This window comes from Podarcis gaigeae (assembly GCF_964106915.1).
Source record: "Podarcis gaigeae genome assembly, chromosome: 4".
Lineage (NCBI taxonomy): Eukaryota > Metazoa > Chordata > Lepidosauria > Squamata > Lacertidae > Podarcis > Podarcis gaigeae.
The window spans coordinates 106,368,271-106,384,973 of record NC_139677.1 but is presented as its reverse complement, the minus strand read 5'-3'; the positions used below and the strand labels follow the sequence as shown (position 1 = coordinate 106,384,973).

General features: G+C 45.6%; 3 protein-coding genes across 3 annotated transcripts in view; all 3 read right to left on the bottom strand.

Moving 5' to 3' along the window:
- Window positions 1-16,703, bottom strand: part of LOC310843317 (uncharacterized protein) — a 164,028-nt gene that overhangs the window by 27,399 nt on the left and 119,926 nt on the right. The gene's annotated exons all lie outside the window — the stretch shown is intronic.
- On the bottom strand, window positions 4,748-7,701 carry LOC310843651 (olfactory receptor 52P1-like). The gene has a single exon (XM_083737286.1). The coding sequence runs from the start codon at window positions 6,093-6,095 to the stop codon at window positions 5,145-5,147; it is 951 nt and encodes a 316-aa protein (XP_083593412.1). The 5' UTR covers window positions 6,096-7,701; the 3' UTR covers window positions 4,748-5,144.
- On the bottom strand, window positions 11,594-16,351 carry LOC310843624 (olfactory receptor 52R1-like). Its single transcript, XM_083737252.1, has one exon. The coding sequence runs from the start codon at window positions 14,538-14,540 to the stop codon at window positions 13,563-13,565; it is 978 nt and encodes a 325-aa protein (XP_083593378.1). The 5' UTR covers window positions 14,541-16,351; the 3' UTR covers window positions 11,594-13,562.

Sequence of the window (16,703 nt, the reverse complement as noted above, 5' to 3'; positions counted from 1 at the left end):
TCCCCGCTGCACCAAGGATTCCCTGCCCGAGCTGCTTCAGGTCGTGGTGGATGTTCTCCTGGAGACACCTAGCTTGGTCGTCCTAGGGGATTTTAACATCCATGCCGACACGACCTTACAAGGGGCCGCTCGGGACTTCGTGGAAAGCATGGCCTCCATGGGGCTGTCCCTGAATAAGTCTGGCCCAACCCATAGCCGCGGACATGCCTTGGACCTGGTGTTTACCTCTACGGATGTTGGTGATCTGACACTAAGTAAAAGCGAAACGAAAGAAGTGCCATGGTCAGACCACTTCCTGGTGCAACTGGACTTCTCTGCGACCCATCCCCTCTGCAGGGAGGTGGGACCGATTCGGATGGTCCGCCCCCGCCACTTAATGGATCCAAATGGTTTCCAGAGAGTGGTTGGGGATGCTTTATCCCATGTTGATGGCCTTTCAGCCGATTCCCTGGTGGCCCGCTGGAATGTGGAGTTAACCAGGGCTATTGACTGTTTGGCTCCGAAGCGCCCTCTCCGATTGCATGAAGCCCGGAGAGCTCCGTGGTTTTCCACGGATCTGAGGGCAATGAAACAATCGTTGAGACGGCTAGAGCGCCGGTGGCGGATAACTCATTCTGAATCTGACCGGACACGGGTTAGAGCTCAACGTCGAGCCTACCAAGTGGCGATAGCGACGGCAAAGAAGACTTTCTTCACCGCCTCTATTGCATCTGCAGAAAACAGCAGCAGGAGACTCTTTCAGGTGGTTCGCAATTTAGCGGAACCACCTGTAACATCGGGGCCCAGTACGGGCCACATGTTCTCCTGCAATGATTTTGCAAATTTTTTTGCAGATAAAATCGCTCAGATTCGGGAAGAAGTAGACTCCACCGTGGGAGCAGGGCCGGGGCGGGAGAGTGCTAGAGTCCTGTCTGGTCAAGTTGTGTGGGATCAATTTCAATCTGTTACCTCCGAGGATGTGGACAGGCTGCTTGGACGAGTGAAGCCAACCACCTGTCTCCTGGATCCTTGCCCATCCTGGCTTATAAAAGCTAGCCGGGAAGGACTGGGCGATGGGCTTCGTGGGGTGGTGAATGCTTCCCTCCGTGAGGGAGCCTTCCCAGACCCGCTGAAAGAGGCGGTTATTAAACCGCTTCTTAAAAACCCATCTTTAGATGCGGCCACGATGGCCAATTATCGCCCAGTCTCAAACCTTCCATTCTTGGGCAAGGTGATTGAGCGAGTGGTTGCTGAACAACTCCAGGCACGCCTGGAAGAAGCGGACCATTTGGATCCCTTCCAGTCGGGATTCAGGCCTCATCATGGGACTGAAACTGCCTTGGTCGCACTGGTTGATGATCTCCGGCGGGCTAGGGACAAAGGTGAGAGCTGTTTCCTAGTTCTGCTGGATCTCTCAGCGGCGTTTGATACCATCGACCATGACATCCTTCTGGACCGTCTTGAGGGGCTGGGAGCTGGGGGCACTGTCATACAGTGGTTCCGCTCCTTCCTCCTGGGCCGTGTTCAGAAAGTGGTGGTGGGGGATGAGTGTTCAGACCCCTGGCCGCTCACTTGTGGGGTGCCTCAGGGTTCTGTCCTCTCCCCCATGCTTTTCAACATTTACATGCAGCCGCTGGGAGGGATCATCAGGAGGTTTGGGCTGGGTGTTCATCAGTATGCAGATGATACCCAGCTCTACCTCTCTTTTAAATCAGAACCAGTGAAGGCGGTAAAGGTCCTGTGTGGGTGTCTGGAAGCGGTTGGGGGATGGATGGCGGCTAACAGATTGAGGTTGAATCCTGACAAGACAGAAGTACTGTTTTTGGGGGACAGGAGGCGGGCAGGTGTGGAGGATTCCCTGGTCCTGAATGGGGTAACTGTGCCCCTGAAGGACCAGGTGCGCAGCCTGGGAGTCATTTTGGACTCACAGCTGTCCATGGAGGCACAGGTCAAATCTGTATCCAGGGCAGCTGTTTACCAGCTCCATCTGGTACGTAGGCTGAGACCCTATCTGCCTGCGGACTGTCTCGCCAGAGTGGTACATGCTCTGGTTATCTCCCGCTTGGACTACTGCAATGCGCTCTACGTGGGGCTACCTTTGAAGGTGACCCGGAAACTACAACTAATCCAGAATGCGGCAGCTAGACTGGTGACTGGGAGCGGCCGCCGAGACCATATAACACCGGTCTTGAAAGACCTACATTGGCTCCCAGTACGTTTCCGAGCACAATTCAAAGTGTTGGTGCTGACCTTTAAAGCCCTAAATGGCCTCGGTCCAGTATATCTGAAGGAGCGTCTCCTTCCCCATCGTTCTGCCCGGACACTGAGGTCCAGCTCCAAGGGCCTTCTGGCGGTTCCCTCACTGCGAGAGGCCAAGTTGCAGGGAACCAGGCAGAGGGCCTTCTTGGTGGTGGCGCTCGCCCTGTGGAATGCCCTCCCATCGGATGTCAAGGCGATGGACAACTACCTGACATTCAGAAGACATCTGAAGGCAGCCCTGTTCAGGGAAGTTTTTAATATGTGACATTTTAGTGTATTTTTTATCTCTGTTGGAAGCCGCCCAGAGTGGCTGGGGAAACCCAGCCAGATGGGCGGGGTACAAATAATAAATTATTATTATTATTATTATTATAAACAACAAGAAAATCCCTTGTGGATTTTACACAGGTAATCTGTGGGCTAGATGTCAAATTCGTATTGCCAGCTTCTACAGAATCCATTTGCCTAATACATTATGACATGGCATGTCTCTGTTGGACATATCAGTTATGTGTTGAAAGCTCGCTCTTCCTTTTCCTTAGAGAGTACAGTATGCATATAAGATGAGCCCTTCTGGATCAGGGCAATGAGGTCCCAACTAGTCCAGCATCATATTCTTACAGTGGCCAGTCACATGCCTGTGGGAAAGCTGCAAGAAGCACCTGAGGACCACCTCTCTCACCTCCCATGGTTTCTAGCACTTGGAGTTCAGAAGCATTGCTGTATCTATGGCCCTAGTCCTAGCAAGGGGGCTTTCAGCTAGAAGATTCAATTGATGTTTTAACAGCAGCCTTTGCCTCTCAGCGTACACTTCCCTGCCTTTAAAAGCCAGTCCAGCTTACTTTCCAAGCTGGATCCAAAGTCTCAGCAGGTCTTCAAGGGAGAATGTATTTTTCATGCAATTGACTGTAATTCCAGCCCTAAAAAGCCTAATCCCACTGGCTGGGTGAAGACACAGGCTATGAAGATGGTCACCTCTGCCTTACATACTGCTTCTGCATCCACCTGAAGGAGTCATCACCAGCTCTTATAGGGGAACAGCACCTGGGTGATATAACCTGCCTGAGGCTAAATATAGTCACTCACCTTAGCAGATTGCAGAATCTCCCTTTGAAGAAGTGGCCATGTTGTGCCCAGTGCCCTCAAGCCTCTCTAGGATCCGGTGGAGGGAACTTCTGCCAGGTCTTATTTATAGGTCAGTCTGGTCAGCACCCAAGAGGAGGCTTCTAATTCCCTTCAGCCTCTGCCAGTTGCTTTCAAAGACCTCTGTGGGCATGGATGCCTCCCTCTTCGTTCTTCCTTAGATAGCCAACAGGTGCTCTTGGGAACAAGAGTACTTTTTCCAGCATACACACAGGCACACTCTTCACTTTCCAGATCAACATTATGATCTAAGTACCTTTATGAGTGGGGAAGCTCTCCTATCTATTTTCCTACTTAAAATTTCTTCTAACCTGGGGTAGTTCTTCCTTTTATGGCACTGGGGATTTATTTATTTATTTTTTTAAAAAAACAGCTGCACAAATATAATATGTGGAACATCTGGCTTGCCAGTAGTATATGTGAAAAGGATCTAGGGGTCTTAGCAGACCACAGGCTTAACGTCAATCAGCAATGTGATGCAGCAGCAAAGAAAGGCCAGTGCTGTTCTAGACACCATCAACAGAATTATAGTATTCCAATCACGGAAAGTAATCGTACTGCTCTATTCTTCCTTCGTTAGGCCACACCTGGGGTATTACATCCATTTCTAGATTACCCTCAGGATCCCTTTCAACTCTATTAGTGTTGTTTTTGGCATCCGCCTGTCTCAGGCTCCCTCTCATTTTAAGAGTCTGGAGATCTTTGTGACCATGACAGGGAATTATGGCAGGTACAATAGGGTTCCGGGTACAGGGATTTCTGAGCTGTCTACATATATAGAATCATAGAATCATAGAGTTGGAAGAGACCACAAGGGCCATCGAGTCCAACCCCCTGCCAAGCAGGAAACACCATCAGAGCACTCCTGACATATGGTTGTCAAGCCTCTGCTTAAAGACCTCCAAAGAAAGAGACTCCACCAGTAAATATTTATTTACTGTATCACAAAAAAGTTACACAAAACTTGTAGTATAACAAAAACCATATAAGGGGCTTACAATTCATGTAAAACAATTGCAAACACATTTTAAAAAGATGAATCTAAATTTGACATAAATGCAGCTGCAGAGAGGATAAAACAAATTAAGCATATTCCGTAAATTATGGGCTATAGTCAATGCCAGTCCCGCTCAGAATAGACCCATTAACCCTAAGTTACAGATAGGTAGCCGTGTTGGTCTGCCATAGTCAAAACAAAAAAAATTCCTTCCAGTAGCACCTTAAAGACCAACTAAGTTAGTTCTTGGTATGAGCTTTCGTGTGCATGCACGAAGAAGTGTGTATCTGAAGAAGTGTGCATGCACACGAAAGCTCATACCAAGAACTAACTTAGTTGGTCTTTAAGGTGCTACTGGAAGCCATTAACCCTAAGTTACTCGTGACCATTAAATTCCAATGATTCTGCTCTGAGTAGGACTTAACATTGGATAAAACTGTATATACTTACAGAAGCACGAACAATTTCACAGTTATGTTGAACACCAGATATAACATCAATAAAGCACAAAAAGGCTTTGGGTGGTATTCAGCTAAGTTTTATTCAGAGTAGATCCACTGAAATTAATGGGCCTAACTTAGTCATATTCATTAATTTTGATGGGTCTATTCTGAGTAAGAGTCAGTTGAATGCCACCCGTTAAGATGAAAAAACATGGGATTAAAAAAAAAGTGCTTACAGCCTTACTATTTTTAATATTTCTTTACTGCCTGCGGCCTTCTAGATGTTGTATTCAACACTGCAAGCCCTTATTGAGAGCTTGTTGTTATGTAGGTCGCTTCCTCCTGAGAACTATGTGAATCACTCGTTCACGGATCTCCTTGGTCTTCACACCATACACAATGGGGTTCAGCATGGGTGGGAAAAGAAGGTAGAAGTTGGCCAGAAGGATGTGAACATGAGGCTGAACATGATGGCCAAACCTGTGTGTTAAGATGGTGAAAAGAGCTGGGGTGTAGGAGACCAGGATCACCACCACGTGAGGTGCGCAGGTGCTGAAAGCCTTATAGCGGGCGTCTTTTGACGGCAGAGCCATGACAGCCCTGGCGATCATGCAGTAGGACAAAGTGATGAACAGCAAATCCACCCCCACTACGAGGAGAGCCACCAGAAGCCCATAGACAACATTGGCCAGGATGCTTGAGCAGGCCAGCTTCACCACAGCCATGTGCTCACAGTAAGTGTGGGGGATGACGTTGGTCTGGCAGTATGGAAGACGGGCTGCCAAGATGATGATTGGGATGATGAAGACTGTGCCTCTCAGGATGACCCCTGCTCCAATCTTGGCCAGCAGTGGGTTGGTTAGGATGGAGTCGTATCTCAGAGGATTGCAAATAGCTATGTAACGGTCAAAGGCCATTGCTACAAGCACTGTCGACTCCATGATGGAGAAGGAGTGGATGAAGAACATCTGGACCATGCAGGCACCAAAATCTATTTCCCCAGCTCGGAACCAGAGGATGCAGAGCATCTTGGGCAGGGTGGAGGTGGAGAGCACCAAGTCTATGCCAGCGAGCATGCAGAGGAAGATGTACATGGGCTTGTGGAGGCTCTGCTCTGTTTTGATTGTATACAGTATGGTGCAGTTTCCTAGCAATGTGATGACATACATTGAAGAAAGAGGGATGGAGAGCCAGTAGTAGGACGCTTCCAGACCAGGGATACCCAGCAGGATAAAGGAGTAGGGGGTGGCATAGCTCCCGTTAAATACAGACATCACTCATGGCAGGCATGGCACATGGATAGTCTTGCTGGCTGCAGTGGAGGGAAGAGCCACAAATTGAGACAGCATGTGAACTTTGTGGATCCTCAACAACAAAGGCATTCCCATGCTAAATAACTTTAAAGGTGTCCGTATGAATAGCATAAATTAGGGATTCCCTTAGGTGTAGACTTAGGGAAAGCTAGGCATTACAAGGGTCTGGAAACCAAGCCTTATGAGGAACAGTTGAGGGAGTTGGGGATGCTTAGCCTGAAGAAGAGAAGACTGAGAGGTGATATGATGACCATCTTCAAATATCTAAAAGGCCATCTCATGGATGATGGACCAAGCTGGTTTCCTGCTTCTCTGGTGGATAGGACATTACGAAGAGCTTTTCGAAAGAGCTGTTCAGCAGTGGAATGGACTCTCTTAGAAGGTGGCGGACTCTCCTGCACTGGGTGTTTTTAAAGAGAGATTGGATGGCCATCTGTCAGGGATATTTTGGGCTTTAATTCCTGCTTTGCAAGGGGATGGACTAGATGACCCTTGGGTTACCTTCCAACCTTACAATTCTATGAGTCTATATTTCATTCTAGCAGGCCAAGCCCCTGCTCATTTATGTGGCAGTAAACCCTGTTGAGTTCAAATTTTGTTTTTGTTTAAATTACATTTATATACCACCCTTCATCTGAGGATTACAGGACAGTTTGCAATATAAAAACACAAAAACACATAATATGGTAAACAGTTGTGCTTACTTGAAAATAAAGCATGGGAAAAAAAGCTCTCTTAGAGAAATCTTGATAGTGTGGGTTGCACCCAGTGAATTGTGCTTAGCTGCCACTGAAATCAAATAGGACTTAAGTCATGTGCTACACTTTCCACATTGGTTCCAGTGGGGCTGAAGCACATCTATCATAATTGACATTTGGTGCAGTGAAGGGCAGCTATGTGTTCTGGGCAAGTGTCTCCCCTATTCTCATATCAAGTGGAGTGGGTATCCCTACAGACACAGCCTTGAGTTGCATGGAAGAAAGCGGGGAGATAAACGTTGTTAGATGCTGCTGAGCCACTTCTCTATTATTGACATTTTCTTCCCACCCCAACAACTCCCAACCTTTGTCATGTAATAATAATAATAATAATGATGATGATTTTGTATTTGTACCCCACCCTCCCCGGCCGGAGCTGGGCTCAGAGTGGCTAACATCTTATAAATAATACAATATGCATAAAAACAAGCAATCAGTTGATTAAAATGCATCCCAAAATTAACTCAAATAAATTAAAGTTAAAGTTAAAACTGGACAAATAACAATCCTCAGGTTAAAATTGAAAGCGGTTAATACTTGCCAGGACCAACTGTTTCCACTGATATTATAAGGACCTGTGAGCGGGCTGGGAAACCTCTTTCATGCTTGTTCTTATACAAGGAGAAAATGAGTCAGACTGAACCCTGACCAAAGGCCTGGCGGAACAACTCCATCTTGCAGGCCCTGTGGAAGGATGTCAAATCTTGCAGGGCCCTGGTCTCTTGTGAGAGAGCATTCTGCCAGGCCGGGGTCACGTCCAAAAAGGCCCTGGCTCTGGTCAAGGCCAGTCTAATCTCCCTGGGGCCCGGATTTTTTTTTTAAATAATATTTATTACTTTTAAACACAAAAAAAAGAGAGAAAGAAAAAAGAAGAAAAAAGAAAACAATACAATACAATGTATAAACATTACACAACACAACACTAACACAATAAACTAAATAAAACCAAACAAAAACAATTTAAAACACACATCATACAATTTCAATGTCATATCTTTCATTTACTTGTTTCAACGAACTCCTCACACCTCCCTTTTTGTATTCCACTTCTGTTAATTGTTTCAGCAATTCCTATCCATCTTTCTCTGTTTTCTGTCCCATATTTATCTTAACATATTCTAACCTTATTTTTCCCTAATACTCTAATAATCTATCTATACTTAATTCCTTATAACATTTCTACTAAAACCATATAACTTCAATCCAACATTTTTCCAACATTCGTCAATTTTACAAATATTTCTATAAATAGTCTTTAAACTTTTTCCAATCTTCTTCCACCGTCTCTTTTCCCTGGTCTCGGATTCTGCCAGTCATTTCCGCCAATTCCATATAGTCCATCAACCTGGTGATCTTCTGTCCGAGGCTCTTAACTCTTTTCCAAGTCCCTTCTGCAAGTCTTCTTCGTGCTTATACAGGAACTTTGCTTTGTCTTCTACTGATCATATTTTTATTTTCCTTCCTTTGAGGCTGAAGAGTAGATCTTGGGGAAACTCCCTCCTAAAGATGATTTTATTCCTTCTCGACAGGGCAACCAAATCTCCATAGTTAGACCTAAGATCCAAAAGGTATTTCAGAACGTCTTTAAAAATTTCCTCTCTTGACTGTTGTTCTTCTAAGTCCTTCTGGTAGTTCCAACAGTCTCTTATTTTGTTCTTCTCTTTTCCCCCTTCTCTTCCAAGTCTGAAGGCCCTCACAATTTTAGTCTCTTCTTGACCCAAGTCCAGGTCCCAAGAAACAGCAAATTCCTGTGTGAGGAAGTCCATCAAATCCAGTTCAAGCAGGGCTCTGATCCTCAAAATCTGTTTTTCTTTAGATTCAATCATGACAGGCATCAACTTATGATCATCAAGTTGCGTCTGTGAGGCTGGGACTCTTTCTCTCTCTAATTGTGTTACTTTAGGTTCAACGGCAACAGCTTTCTGCCTAGCCTTCTCCACAGTTTGCCATGTCAAAGTAGATTCCTGTGTCAATTTCTGGATAGTTTCTGTATTGATGTTCACCTTTTGTCCCAAATTATTTATACTTTCTATATTTAAATCCAGCTTCTTGTGAAGCTGTTCCAGTGAGGCCTCTTCTGTCAACATTCTTGACCGATTCAAGGTCAGTCCCAGAATCTCACAGCTTTTTATCTTACAGCTGGAAATTCCCCCAGCTCAGCTCTTATAACAGTTTCAAAGGCTTCCTCTAGAGGGAAACAGTTTCTATTTGTATTAGTCCTTTTAAACACAGTTCAAACAATAAAGTTAGTTTCAATTTTAAGTTACTTTTACTCCTTTTTAAGAGCAGACGGAGAGAATGGAAACTATCTCTCTTATTTAGCTAGCTGTCAGCGAACGTTCTATTCACTATCAATGAACAATCCAAAAACAAAAAATTCCTTCCAGTAGCACCTTAAAGACCAACTAAGTTAGTTCTAGGTATGAGCTTTCGTGTGCATGCACACGAAAGCTCATACCTAGAACTAACTTAGTTGGTCTTTAAGGTGCTACTGGAAGGAATTTTTTGTTTTCACTATGGCAGACCAACACGGCTACCTATCTGTAACTCAATCCAAAAACGTCAGTCTTACTAGCAGCCCGTTTCCAGGTTCAGAGCGGTGGTATTTTAACTTTCTTCGCTCTCTCCTGCAGGCACACACAATCCAAAACTTCCCCCCTCTTCTCCTGCTTCCAAGGGGGGTTTAATGTTTTCTACCGATGGAAATTTAGTCCTTTACAGTAGGCTTTCCAAGACTTTAGCTTACAGTCTCCATTACCAGAGGCGCCAACCCGGAAGTCCCCTGGGGCCCGGAATCTTCAGGGTGTTGTTATTTGCAGACTGTAAGGTCTTCCATGGGACATACCAGGAGAGGCGGTCCCGTAGGTACGAGGGTCCTAGGCCATATAGGGCTTTAAAGGTTAAAACCAGCACCTTAAACCTGAACATGTACTCCACTGGGAGCCAGTACAGCTGGTAAAGCACTGGGTGAATGGGATCCCGCGGCAAAGACATAGAATAAAACATTTTATCACTCAAGTTGGAGGCAGCAGTGCTTCTGAATGCCAGTTACTGGAAACAGGCATCTGTTTGACCATTGTGAAAACAGGCTTTTCTTGCATTTCCTACTGGAACTGTATATATGTATATGTTCCCTTGCACATAACTCTGGAAATATCCTAACAGAATGACATTGTTCTCTCGGATGCTGTTTGTCGAGTTCTTTTTCGAGGGGAGGGGAGGCAATATTTTCTGGCCATTATGGTCAGTACACCAGTAAATGGGTTCAACAAGTGCATTATCTTTATTCTAAAATTACCCTCTCCTAGAACTTCCTGCACATTCTGCTAGTATATGGCATTTTAAAAAGGCATATATTATTTACTTACTTTCTTATGCATGCACACACATACACTTAGTCAATGGGCATGCAATTTTTGATACAGTAATTTTTTAAACAAAATATATGTCATTTTCTGAAATCGTTATTTACTAAAAACCAGCTTGCAGAAAGTACAGAGAAAGTAAAATGTTCAGTGTGTGTCCAATATCCTCCAGTGCTTTAAAAAACCCCGACTCACATTCTCCCGGTTGGGGTCTGTATTGTTATTGCATTAAACTAATAGGCTCACGGGAATTGCTTTGTCCTTTAGATTTTCTTTCACTTACTCAGATAGTGCTTGTAAGCCACTTTCCACTTAGCAATGTGGAGCACCCCACAATCGCCTAACCTTGACTCCCTTAGGTTCAGGTCCAGGTCGCAAGCAACAGACTCTTTGTCTTTGCCTTGTGGTGTGGAGAGGCAAGGCTCGTATTGGTGGTGGTCCCTCACCCTCCCCTTCCAATTTCCCGGTAATAACAAAGCAGTGCCCAAATGATATTTTTACCCTCTAGAAAGAAAGACCCCAGACCATCAAGGTCTGGTGTATTTTTATCCCCGCACTAAGCAATAGCCTAACAAAATCCAGTACAGAACCAAATTATGTGGCTCTGTGCAGTGCTCAAAGGCAAGGGAAGGTCCTGGGTGTCAGCCAGAGTAATCCAGTGGTGATACTCACTTCTGGTGCTGAGCAACAGGTGCTTGAAATAAACATGCTAGCTTCACGGGGGCAGCAGCAGGAGGAGGAACCATCGGCCTTTGCATGTCCTACCTCTTAGCTTTTCCCTGTGGGAAGCAGGATGCTGGACTTTGGTCTGATACAGCAGACTCTTCTTATGTCTTTATGTGCTCTAAGAGTAGAGGGAGCATTTATGCAGCTTTCTTCAGTGCCGCCCTGTGTGCAGATGGCCCCAGTGGTTCTGAAAGCACAAGATTTCCCTCTGGATCAGTAGTTTAGGCTGTTTTCTCTCTTTATGGCCTCCTCTCAGGGTTTCATCATGCATTCACAGCTCTGCTAGTTCCCACCCTCCGATGAAAGACTCAGGCTCCCAACTCAGGAAATCCCAAAGTTTTATTAATGAAATGAGCAGGTGGTCTCGGCATCAGCTCAAAGTACAGGTTACACAGTTGGAAGGGTGCACCATCAGCAGCTAGGATACATGGTTAAAGGTAAAGGGACACCTGACATTTAGGTCCAGTCGCGAATGACTCTGGGCTTGCAGCGCTCATCTCGCTTTACAGGCCAAGGGAGACAGCGTTTTGTCTGCTTCCGCAGACAGTTTTTCCAGGTTATGTGGCCAGCATGACTAAGCCGCTTCTGGCGAAGCCAGAGCAGCGCACAAAAACACTGTTTACCTTCCCGCCGGAGCGGTACCTATTTATCTACTTTCACTGTGTGCTTTCGAATTACTAGGTTAGCAGGAGCTGGGACTGAACAACTGGAGCTCACCCCCTCACAGGGCCTCAAACCGCTGACCTTGCGATAGGCAAGCCCGACGGGCACAGTGGTTTAAACCACAGCACCACCCGCATCCCTAGGATACATGGTTAGGAATAAACAAAGACATCCCAACACTTGACATGCCCCTTTTGCTGTCCCTTTAAAGGAGAGGAGCAGGGCCCTTCACTTGGGCTACTCTTGTCCCAGGTGGGAAGGTTGAAATTGAAAGCAAACACCTACCTGGGGTAGGGGACTGAATCTGTGCCTGTGCCAATGGTGGTGCATAGTTGCTAATGGGACTGAAGTCCAGCCCTCTGACTTTCCCTCCACTTGGCCATCCCCACTGACTGGCCTACCGGCTCTTCAACTACAGGAAGAGCCTCTTTCCCACAGGAGGCAGTGACGACAGCCGGCCTGGATGGTTTAAAAAGAGGATCAGACAAATTCATGGAGGAAGAGAAGGCTATGGATGGCAACGAGCCAGGATGGCTCTGCTCTTCCTCCACAGCTGGAGGTGATACTTATTCCAGCAACTGGTATTCAGAACCATTGCTGCCTCCATCTGTGGAAACAGAGCATAGCCAACGTGGCTAGTAGCCTTTTTGATTTGCTTTTATTTTTTATTATGACAAAGTAATAATAATAAATAAATAAGAATAAAAATGTGCACCTCACCCCGAGACTATTGCATTATAACTATCCAACCTCCCAAAATTTCAACACCTCTTGCGATGGGTTGACCTTTTCCATTTTAACAGTGCAAATTCTGCAAACACCTTCCATATCTCCTCAAAATCATTTCTGCTGCATATTCCCAGTCTTAATAGCACATGTTAATTTATCATGGATAGCTATATCCCACACCTCTTTGTACCATTCTTCCATTTTATACTCACATTGCCCCTTCCGCTTCCTTGCTATAATAACTCCTGTAGCTGTCAATAAATTTGTGAGCAAGACCTTCATAGCCTTCAAACCTTCCACCCCATCATAAATTGATAATAGTGCTACCTCTAGGCTTTCAGCCAGCTTTAACCCAGTTTCTGTTATCTCCTTAAACACCCTTTGCCAAAAAAATTGTACATATTTACACAACCACCACATGTGAACACATAGCAAATCTCTCTGCACTATTTCCATATCTTTATTTTCCAATTCTCTCCTTTTTATCTTTAGCCAAATGGGCGGTTGTATAAGTAATAAATTATTATTGTTGTTGTTGTTGTTGTTGTTGTTGTTGTTGTTATGGATAACTTCTTTTATCTTTACTATTAATATATTGGTTTTCCAGCCTCCTAATTTCTTCTTCTAATTCTCTCATCTCTTGTTCCCCCCCCCCCCCAATTTACTGGATTCCCTAATACTAATTCCCCTCATCACTGCTTTTATTTTATCTCATATTATTGATTGAGTACTTTGCACCTTCTCATTAATCTCCCATATGTCTAATAATTCTTTCCCCATCTTATTTACTGTTTGGCTATTATGGAAGATCCTCGTATCTAACCTCCATCTTCTGGCTTCCTTATAATCTTTCTTTATTTTTAATACCATATTAATCAATGCGTGTTTGGTTACCTTTATGCTAGTAGCCTTTGACAGCCCTCTCCTCCATGAATTCACTTTTAAGGCCATCAAAGTTGGTGGCCATCACAGCCTCCTGTGGGAGGAAGTTCCATAGTTTGACTCTGCACTGCATGAGGAAGCCCTTTTTATCTCTTCTGAATCTTGCAGCATTCAGCTTCATTGGATGTTCCAAAGTGCCAGACAAATATAATTCCTAGCCTTTATACTAGAGATGGTTTTAACTGGAGATGCCTGGGAATGAACTTAAGGGGTTCTCCATCCAAACCCTGTGAGCCACCATTGAGCTATGCGCCCTCCCTGAAAGTTGTTCTTTGTCCACCTGAAATAAGGAATATAGTGAGAATCCTCTCCCTGATCATCTTGGTTTTCACCCCATATATAACAGGATTCAAAGTGGGGGGCACCAGAAGGTAGAGTATAGCCACTATAATGTGGATATGGTGGGGGACATTGTGGCCAAACCGGTGAGTGAGGAAAGTGAAGAGAGCTGGAATATAGAAAGAAAGAATAACACAGATATGGGATGCACAGGTCCCAAAGGCTTTCAAACGAGCTTCTTGGGATGGGAGTCTCAACACGGTCTTGAGAATCATGACATAGGACATAGCAATGATGAAGATATCAAATCCAACAACCAGAAAAGCCACAAAGAGGCCGTAAACAACGTTGGCTCGGATGTTCCCACAAGCCAGCTTCACCACAGCCATGTGCTCACAGTAGGAGTGAGAAATGAATTGGTGGCCACAGTAGGGAAGCCTGTTAGCCAGGAAGGCAAAGGGGCTGATGAGGAGAACTGCACGCAGAAGAATGAGGCTGCCCAGGGTCCCTATGGCTTGCAAGGAGAGGATGACCGAATGCTGGAGCGGGTAGCAAATGGCCACATAGCGGTCTAGCGCCATGGCCATGAGCACGCCTGACTCGACAGATGAGAAGGCATGGATGAAAAACATCTGGGCCAGGCAGGCATGGAAGTCAATGGCCCCAGCACTGAGCCAGAAAACAGCCAGCATTTTGGGTACGGTGGAGGTGGAAAGAACCAGGTCGGTGATGGCCAGCATGGCCAAGAAGAGGTACATGGGCTCCTGCAGTCTGGGCTCAGTCTTGATCACGTAGAGAATGATGCTGTTTCCCAGGGCTGCAATGACATACATGGTGCACAAAGGGATGGCAATCCAAGCCTGTGCCCACTCCAAGCCTGGTATGCCCACCAGGAGGAAGAAGGCAGGATGCTGCTGGGCACCACTGTCATTGACCGGCAACATGGCACACAGTGGACTCTTTGTTTCTGCCTCCAGCCTCTGGCATCAGAGCATCTCTGTTCCATTTCGCCGTATTCTTGTTGATCCAGTTGTCAGGTTCATTAGGCTACTGCTACTCTGCGAGTTTTCAATGAAAAGAACATTGGTCATATTTTGAAATTGGATATCATGTGACTTTCACTGTAAGAGGGAGAGGCTTGATGGACCCTGGTAGATCAATAGATTTTATTTATTTATTTCCTATAATTTCTATCTCACATCATTGTAGAAAAGAACTCAAAACCAATTACAAAAAAAGATAAAACCATAAAATTGTCAGCAGCAGCTCTCAGTTTGAGCCCTGTCCCATTTTTTCAAGCCAGTCATTTAACTTTGGAACAAGAGGGAGAGGGAGTAATGCACCAAGGTTGCACCTTTTGCTAAAGAAAAGCATTTGGGCTTGGAGAACATGGTCACCATACTCCACATATGCTTTTTACTAGGTTCTGCTCCTCCTCTGTTGGCAACCATTTGTCCTTCTTGCACTGGAGTCCTATTAGAACTCTGTTCTGTTAGGACTGAGATATAGAAGGAAAATGTAGCCGAAACAAGAATGTGCACTCCAGCAGGATCTGTGATGCCTGTGCTGTTTGCATACCCTTGTTCTCTGTCATTCAGGACTCTTTTTTTTAAGGAGAGCTTTGCTAGAGAAGACCAGAGTATGCCCACTTAGCCCAGAACCCTCTTTCCCACAGAGGCCACAAAGGAAAGTCCATTAGCAGGCATTAAAGCAACAACCACTGCCCCAACCCTTGCTTCCTCAAATCATAGATTTGTATAGTTCAACACCCTGCGAGGTTTGAATCACAGCTTCCCTGAGCTACAAGTTGAATAAAGAAACGGGTACCCTAAGCAAGGAAAAATAACAGCCCATTCAGTTGAAAACAGCTGTTGTTGTTGTTGTTTAGTTGTTTAGTCGTGTCCGACTCTTCGTGACCCCATGGACCAGAGCACGCCAGGCACTCCAGTCTTCCACTGCCTCCCGCAGTTTGGTCAAACTCATGTTTGTAGCTTCGAGAACAGTGTCCCACCATCTCGTCCTCTGTTGTCCCCTTCTCCTTGTGCCCTCAGTCTTTCCCAACATCAGGGTCTTTTCCAGGGTGTCTTCTCTTCTCATGAGCTGACCAAAATATTGGAGCCTCAGCTTCACAATCTGTCCTTCCAGTGAGCACTCAGAGCTGATTTCCTTCAGCTGAAAACAGCTATAAGAATATTTTTGGGAGGAGGGAATGAATTTTCCATGAAGGAAGCTGAGTGAAAATTAGCAAAACTTACCCCTCTGAAAGTCTTAAGAGGTTTGTTCTGCTGTGTACAATGAAAATACCTGTCTTGTTTGCACAATGTCACTGTGTTTGCTGAGATAACTGGAGAAGGTTTAAGTGGATGCTTGTGAATCGCTTTTGGGAGACCTACTCTCTCTCCTGGGAGCTGGTGCTGATTATGGGCTCATTCTGGGTGATTACTGCCATCTTCACTGGTGGGAAGCTCAAGTGCAAAAGAGAGAGAAAATGCAGCCAGGGGCCCATCTCCCATATGGTGCCCTATTGGTTGTGCATCTACTAGGGGTGGCCAACTCCCAAGGGGGTTCAGGTCAAAGCTGTTGAGCTTTTTTAGGGAGGCCTAAGTTGTTGAGCTTCATTGGGGGGAGCCACTGATCTACCACAGACGATCTGCCTGCTGGACGTGCCTGTAGTACACTAACACACTGGCTCAATGCAGCTTGTGTGACATTAGGCAGGCGCCATCACTGTACCCTGAGATGCCTGCTTAAAATGTTTTTCTTTCAGCAGGTCTATCCAGACAATTTGGGTAGGATAAAACTAATGAATCCTCCCAGTGGAGAGCCAGTGTGATGAAGAGCGGTAGACTCGTAATCTGGGGAACTGGGTTCGCGTCTCCGCTCCTCCAAATGCAGCTGCTGGGTGACCTTGGGCCAGTCACACTTCTCTGAAGTCTCTCAGCCTCACTCACCTCACAGAGTGCTTGTTGTAGGGGAGGAAGGGAAAGGAGAATGTTAGCCACTTTGAGACACCTTTGGGTAGTGATAAAGCGGGATATCAAATCCAAACTACTCCTCCTCCTCCTCCTCCTCTTCTTCTTCTTCTTCTTCTTCTTCTTCTTCTTCTT

Coding starts and splice junctions, on each gene's coding strand:
- LOC310843651 (XM_083737286.1), bottom strand. CDS start 6,095: ATGTCTGTATTTAACGGGAGCTATGCCACCCCCTACTCCTTTATCCTG.
- LOC310843624 (XM_083737252.1), bottom strand. CDS start 14,540: ATGTTGCCGGTCAATGACAGTGGTGCCCAGCAGCATCCTGCCTTCTTC.